Source organism: Temnothorax curvispinosus, unplaced genomic scaffold (assembly GCF_003070985.1).
Source record: "Temnothorax curvispinosus isolate PA1 unplaced genomic scaffold, ASM307098v1 QBEX01006397.1, whole genome shotgun sequence".
Classification (NCBI taxonomy): domain Eukaryota; kingdom Metazoa; phylum Arthropoda; class Insecta; order Hymenoptera; family Formicidae; genus Temnothorax; species Temnothorax curvispinosus.
The window spans coordinates 1-6,591 of record NW_020216177.1 but is presented as its reverse complement, the minus strand read 5'-3'; the positions used below and the strand labels follow the sequence as shown (position 1 = coordinate 6,591).

General features: G+C 36.5%; 1 protein-coding gene across 1 annotated transcript; it reads left to right on the top strand.

Moving 5' to 3' along the window:
* The first annotated feature begins 3,654 nt into the window (after positions 1 to 3,654).
* LOC112455835 lies at positions 3,655 to 5,240 on the top strand. Its single transcript, XM_025018037.1, has 4 exons — positions 3,655 to 3,858; positions 4,023 to 4,182; positions 4,357 to 4,484; positions 4,616 to 5,240. Exons 1-4 carry the CDS (start codon positions 3,705 to 3,707, stop codon positions 5,173 to 5,175), a joined length of 1,002 nt encoding a protein of 333 aa, XP_024873805.1. The 5' UTR covers positions 3,655 to 3,704; the 3' UTR covers positions 5,176 to 5,240.
* The last annotated feature ends 1,351 nt before the right edge of the window (positions 5,241 to 6,591 follow it).

The window sequence follows — 6,591 nt, the reverse complement described above, 5'->3', positions numbered from 1 at the left end:
AAAGCGAATAAAGCGAAGCAAGCAAGCGAATATCAAAAAAGATGCGTGGCGACTCACCGTGTCGTTGCCCGGCGCCTCCTGGGTGTCGACGTCGTCCTCCCGTTGGCGAGATCTCTGGCGTGCAAGGCGAAAGCATGCAACAGTCCGGCATATCAAGCGGGCACGGATAGGCAGGTATAGCAAGCAGGCACAGATAGGCAGGATAGCAAGCGATTAGGCCTTCGTGGTCTGCGATGGGCGACCGAGCACTCCGAGTTCGCACACGCGAAAACGGTAACGTGTGAGCTTCACGACGTTCGACTGATGAGTCCCTGCCGTAAGACGGCTGGCCAAAAATGTGTTTGCCGTAAGACGGCTGTCTTGCGAATATGTGTGTGTGTGCCGCACGGCGGCTTGACGAAAAGTTCTGCGGAGAGGTGTGTCCTCTCCGACTGTTTGACGTTGAGTCCCTCTCTTCCGTTCTCCGGCTCGCGCACCTGCGAAGTACGGCGCGAGCGAGTACCGAATTCTTCCCATAATGGGGGATGCCACCCGCGGGCGGGCAGCACGAGTCGGGTGAGTCGCGCGAATATCGACAAGTGTACTAATCGCGATCCACCGACGTTTCGCTAATAAGCGCGATAATTCAACCCGGTATAACTAATCAATACAAAAACCGTACAATTAACAATGTGAAGATACAACACGAAATCGATCCTATAATTAGCTACTATTTACACTATGATACGGCGGTGCGCCAAACAGAAATAATCGCATAAATACGTAATAAAATCTTGCTTTTACAGTTCACGAAAAATGGTTGCAACCGTACAATAAATGATTTTACTTTAAACTGAGCTCAGTAAAACAATAAGACTCGAGATAACTTTTGTCGTCCGTTTCAAAAAAAGCGAGGAAGTTTTCCTCTCACTTGCTATCGTAATCTCTGCGAGTTGTAATATCCGAGACTAATCTTTGAGAGGATAGATGATCTCTCTCGTAACGGTAGACGAATGTCTAACGTTCACACTCAGTAACGGTAGAAGAGAGTAACGTTTTCACGATAATATATGTAAACAGGTTACCTTTCACAGAAGATCACATCACCTCGGATATTCACACAATGAATATATATATATGAGAAGCTAAGTCCTTCTCTCTTTCTAAACTTTATGACTTTGAAAGGGCTCGTAATTCCTGTCGTCAAGGCTCTCTCGAACTTTGCAGCAAATGGCTGCCTTCCTTCGTTCCACGTACCGGCATGGCTCGCCGGGACGGATATCCCTGGATTCCTCTCAGTAATTCTCGCAGTGTCACGTATATCTCGTTGAATAAAGTATTTAATATAATTAATCACAATATAAAACACAGATAGACAATTCAAAACTGAAAGACGCGACACCAAAAGTATGACGCAATACTATCGACCTTTAGCAACAGAGCACGAAGCATCGTGCACGAAATCTGGGAAACGAATGGCTTGCTCACCCTGGCTGCACGCCCCTCCAGATATCCTTACGCAGGCGCGCGGGAAGACCGCGCTCGACCGTTCTCGAGCGCCTGGGTTACTACGCGATCGGATCTATTTTTCGCATACATATCCGCACGTACCGACCTACCACAATACGAACGCTTGGCTGCCGCAATTATACAATCTCTCTCTCTATTTACACGTTGATTTCAAACAAAGACTGATAATATTATCAACAACAATATACAACTAAATAATACGATTAATGTCACTAATAACAATAATGTTTCTTCAAATGCAAACAAGACCTACGTCAGTGATGATATTTCAAATGGTACATTTGTTCCGCTTGCGGAATCTACATTCGTAAAGAATCAGTCAACATCAGAGTGTGAAATCGACAATAATAATACTGACAATGAGTCAAATATCTCTGTTACATCTATGAATAATTCCGATGATAGTTTTCATGTATCAGATTGTTCTAAGCTTGAAGACACAGATGAAGATGAAAATGAAAATACTCGTGAACATATAACTAGTACAAATAAGAATAAAACTGTGAGCAGCACATTAAATTTGACAGCATCACGCTCATCTAAAGTAGCTGTATGCGATGATAGAAATATGTATGTGGAAACTTCTGACGGTTCTAAATTAAAATTAAATATGTGCTTATATTGTAAAAAATTTCAATCGCAACTTGCAAGGCACTTAGAATCTGTACATAAAAATTGAGGAAAGGGGAAAAAAGTTTCGTTTTTTACCTAAAGGTAAGTTGTATGTTACATACAAAATTGCCAACAATACTTAGGTAGAATATTCTATTTTTTTTTTTTTTTTTTTTTTTTTTTTTTTTTTTTTTTTTTTTTTTAAAGTGAAATTATATTCAAGTCAACTACCTGAATTTTGCAAAAAAATAAAATTTTGTTACATATTCCGCTAATTTAATTCACGAAGTCCTTTTTTTAATCGCTTATAACTCGGAAAATATTAACGTCCCGTCTTTTTTATATTAAAATTTCCGTATCTAACTTAAAAATATACTATTAAAGTATTGTTTGCAAGATTTTGCATACCAATAGTGTTGCATTCACCTAACTCAAAGTATTATATCAAATATAATTTTCATGAATTATTATTTAATTGGAAATGTTCTTCGCATTAAATTAGATCAAGTTTTGTTATAAAGCAGACTTATATTACTTATTTGTGTGGGTTGGTTTCTAATTCAAAATATAATTCAAGTTTAAAACACGTTTCAAGTTGACTATTAATTTATGAATTTATGAATAATTATGAAAATTGGATTTGATCTGTTCTGGCTTGGTTTAACTCTCTGATGCCCGATTTCACCAACGTCGTTTAACTTGAACCTTAGTTCAATTTACTCTTTGTCTGTTTCTATGGAAAACTGTTAGAAAGAGACAAAGAGTGAATTGAACTAAGGTTCAAGTTAAACGACGTTAGTGAAATAGGGTATAAAAAGTCAAAAATATTACTTGATAAATATATTGAGATGACTCTGACTATATAAAAATGTACTTTCTTCACCAACTATTATAATATCAAATCTATTCCAAAATTTTTCAGGATTGGAAAAATTTTAACAGGACGAAAATTATTAGGGGAAATGGGGGCTAACTCGACACCGGGGCAAACTTGACACTAGGCTTTTTGCCAATTTAAATTTATCGTAGAAACTTGCCTTTCCTACTGTAAATGCGTCTTTATGTGTCAGTATTATCAACGAAATTTGGTAACACTCTGAGTTATAGTGTAATTATTAACGCGACATAAGCGTTTTTGATAGTGAAAAGTAATTTTTCTGATCTCTCGAAAATGGTCTACTCTTTCATCGAGCTTTCGGGCAAAACTAAGCGACGTACAACAAAATTTCCTTAAGCATTATGTACCTGAAGGAACGCTCTTTAAGGCCCGGTCTACAATGGGTGTCGTCAGTCGTGTCGGATGTCGGCAGCAGTCGGGAGCATGCGCACTACTCTTTTAGCTTAGTTGTAAGTCGGATGTCGATGTTGGGTGCGTTCCACTTATCGACCGCAACGCTCGCAACGCCTCCAAACCTGTTCCACATAACGACCGCGATCGTCGTGGTCGCGTTCAAAACGTCATAAGTGACGTCATTGATCGCGACCGCATCGAGCTCGTTGTAACAAGAAGTGTTCATCTCGACCGGCGTTACGGTTTTATTTAACCTCATCGATTTAACGTGTTATTATTCTCAGTATACACGATGCAAGTCGATGAATGTATTATTGAACTTGTGAGAGATAGTAAGTGTCTCTACGATAAAAGAGATGAAAACTACAAAAACACCGCAAAGAAAAAAAAAGTATGGACTGCAATAAGTGAAAAATTAAAACATTCGTTGGGAGTCGATATTCCAGGTAAATTCTTTTATTTATGTACTATAACTTAGTAGCTCTTAATGTATTATATAATTGGTATTTTTTATCAATATATTCTATGTATAGAGTTTAATATGTGCTTTGAAGAGGTTAGCTAGGTTAGATTGTTGTTATACAAAAGTCAGTGTAAAATGTTATTGCAGCTCAAAACATTGAGAAACGATGGTCAAGTTTAAGGAACATGTTCAATCGAGAACATAAAAAGCAAAGTCTACCACCATCGGGATCCGGCTATAAGCCTTCAAAACCATGGGACTTGTATCAGAATTTATTGTTCTTACTCCCACATATTGCTCACAGACGGTTAGTCCAAAAATTCTAACATTTTCTAATTCTTTAATTTGTTGTTAAAGAAGAAAGCATTGTCAAAAGTTATTAAATTTGAAACCTGCGGATAACTCTCATTTTATCGTACGTTTGCAAGTGTATTTTGATTTTTTGGTTTTTTAATTTTAAACTCTTCATTTATATGTGCAGCACAACAACATCATTTTTACCTATTCCTTCTGTGAATCCCTCAGTCGAAGAAAATGCCAGTGATTGTACTGTACAGGATGAGGATGATAATAACGAATATGATCCTACTGCTTGGGAATTTTATGAAGGTTGTATATTTTATGAAGTTTGTATATTATAAATATATGTATTGTAAATATATTTATTGTAAATATATGTATATTATAAATATTACATTGACACCAAATTGTAAGTTTAAAACTATTGACTGAATTTTTAGATGTTGATGCATCACCGGAAATAGCTGATGAAATTGAAGTAGATGACGTATACACGAGTACTTCTAGTGCAAGTTCTTCTAGCTGTACCGTGACGCCTGTATCATCGGTTTCCTTAAGTGGCACCTTTGGCAACAGAAAACCCTTGCAACCAATTAACTGTAGTAACCAAGTCACCAGAAATACATGCGAGAAACTTTCCAATCCAATTTTTTCTAAAAACCGCAGTGGTACATTTACTTCATCGCTTGCAAAAAATTATAGCTCTTTCGGTAAAAGAAAATTTTCTGTACCTCCAGCGGACCAATTCGCGAAGAAAAAGGTAATAAAACGCGAGTTGCTCGAAAAAGAACTCGACAATGCGACATCGTTGATATCAACAGCAGTCACAACTATGACTTCTCGTGCAAACGAAGAAAAGCCTAAAGAAGAAGGTTTCAGTATTATTGAGAAGGGTTTAAATAAAGTTCCAGAAAAAAATAAAATTCAATGCATAATTGAACTACTGCAGGTCATACAAAAGTTCACGCCAGTTAACGCAGTAAACACGAAGGAACAGTGAACAGTTCACGAACAGTAAAGTGCTCAGCAAACACCAAGTAACATGTAATTTATAGTTAATTATAATTTATTGTAGGACACTTGATTGTAGAACGCAAGTCGTGACTTCAATCAAGTGTTCTACAATAAATTATAAGTTACATGTTACTTGGTGTTTGCTGGGAACTCTCTTTACTGTTCGTAAACTGTTGATATTGAGGATAGTCCAGGTGTGATATTTTTACGTGTTAGGTTACATGTGTTATGTTACCGGATCTTAATAGTTTATTTAAACTTATTGCTGTGAGAGTCCTTGTTCAAAGAAAAACGTATATAAAAAATTTTTATTTTTGCAGCCTGTAAATGTATTCGGATGCGACGTACATTTCTTATTTTTTTCCTACTTTTTTATTTTTTTTTGTTCAATAAAAAATTGATGTTAGCGATTCTATTGATAAGTTATTTTTATTTACTCAGATCGTGCAATAAATTCACGCATTCTCACGAACCTTATGTTTTTCTTGCTAAAGACGCATACTTACTAAATAATTATTATTATTTAAGGATTAAAGTATTATTCAACGAAGTTTAAACATTTTATTATCAAAAGACTTTTATTTATCTCAGTTAATAATTATTTTATTATCACATAAATTCAAAAAAAACTTTTTTTTATTTAAATAATTTAATATTTTCTAAAACAAGTTTTTATATCATATGCGAATCGGATAGATATTTTATTTTTGTTAGTACTAGTTATAACATGACATTATATGTGATATGATAATAAAATACAATAAATATACTGGCGTTACAATTATATTTATTCTATCGCCCGCCATTGCCATGGGATGTTTCCTTCGTCTGATACAAAATATCGAGCTAGACCTTCTCGTTGTCTTACAGCGGCAGCTGTACCAATATTGGCACCGATTCGTCCCAAAGGATGCAACAAATTATTTTCTCCGATCATATCCCGCCAGCTTCCTGATATTAACTCACCATCATTAGTCTCAAAATCAGCAATTCCATGCGGAAAGTACTGCTTGTTATTTTCTATCATAATAAAGTTATGTAAACAAACGGTTGCTTGAATAACAGCTTCCGCTGTGCTCAACTTTACAGCTAATGGTCTTTGTAAAATTTTCCATCTTGTTACGAGAATGCCGAAAGCATTCTCTACAATTCGACGTGCTCGTGAGAGTCGATAATTGAATACCTTTGCCTCTACATTTTGCAAATTTCTTCTCGGAAATGGACGCATCAAATATGTTTTTAAAGGAAACCCTTCGTCACCGACAAGAGCAAATGGCTGCATACAATTAGTATGGGGCAAAGGACGAGCTTCCGGTAGATGTACGGTGTTTTGTTCCAATGCTTCCCGTAGTGCAGTTTTCGACCAAATTCCAGCGTCGTTCATAGAACCTAGCAACAAACA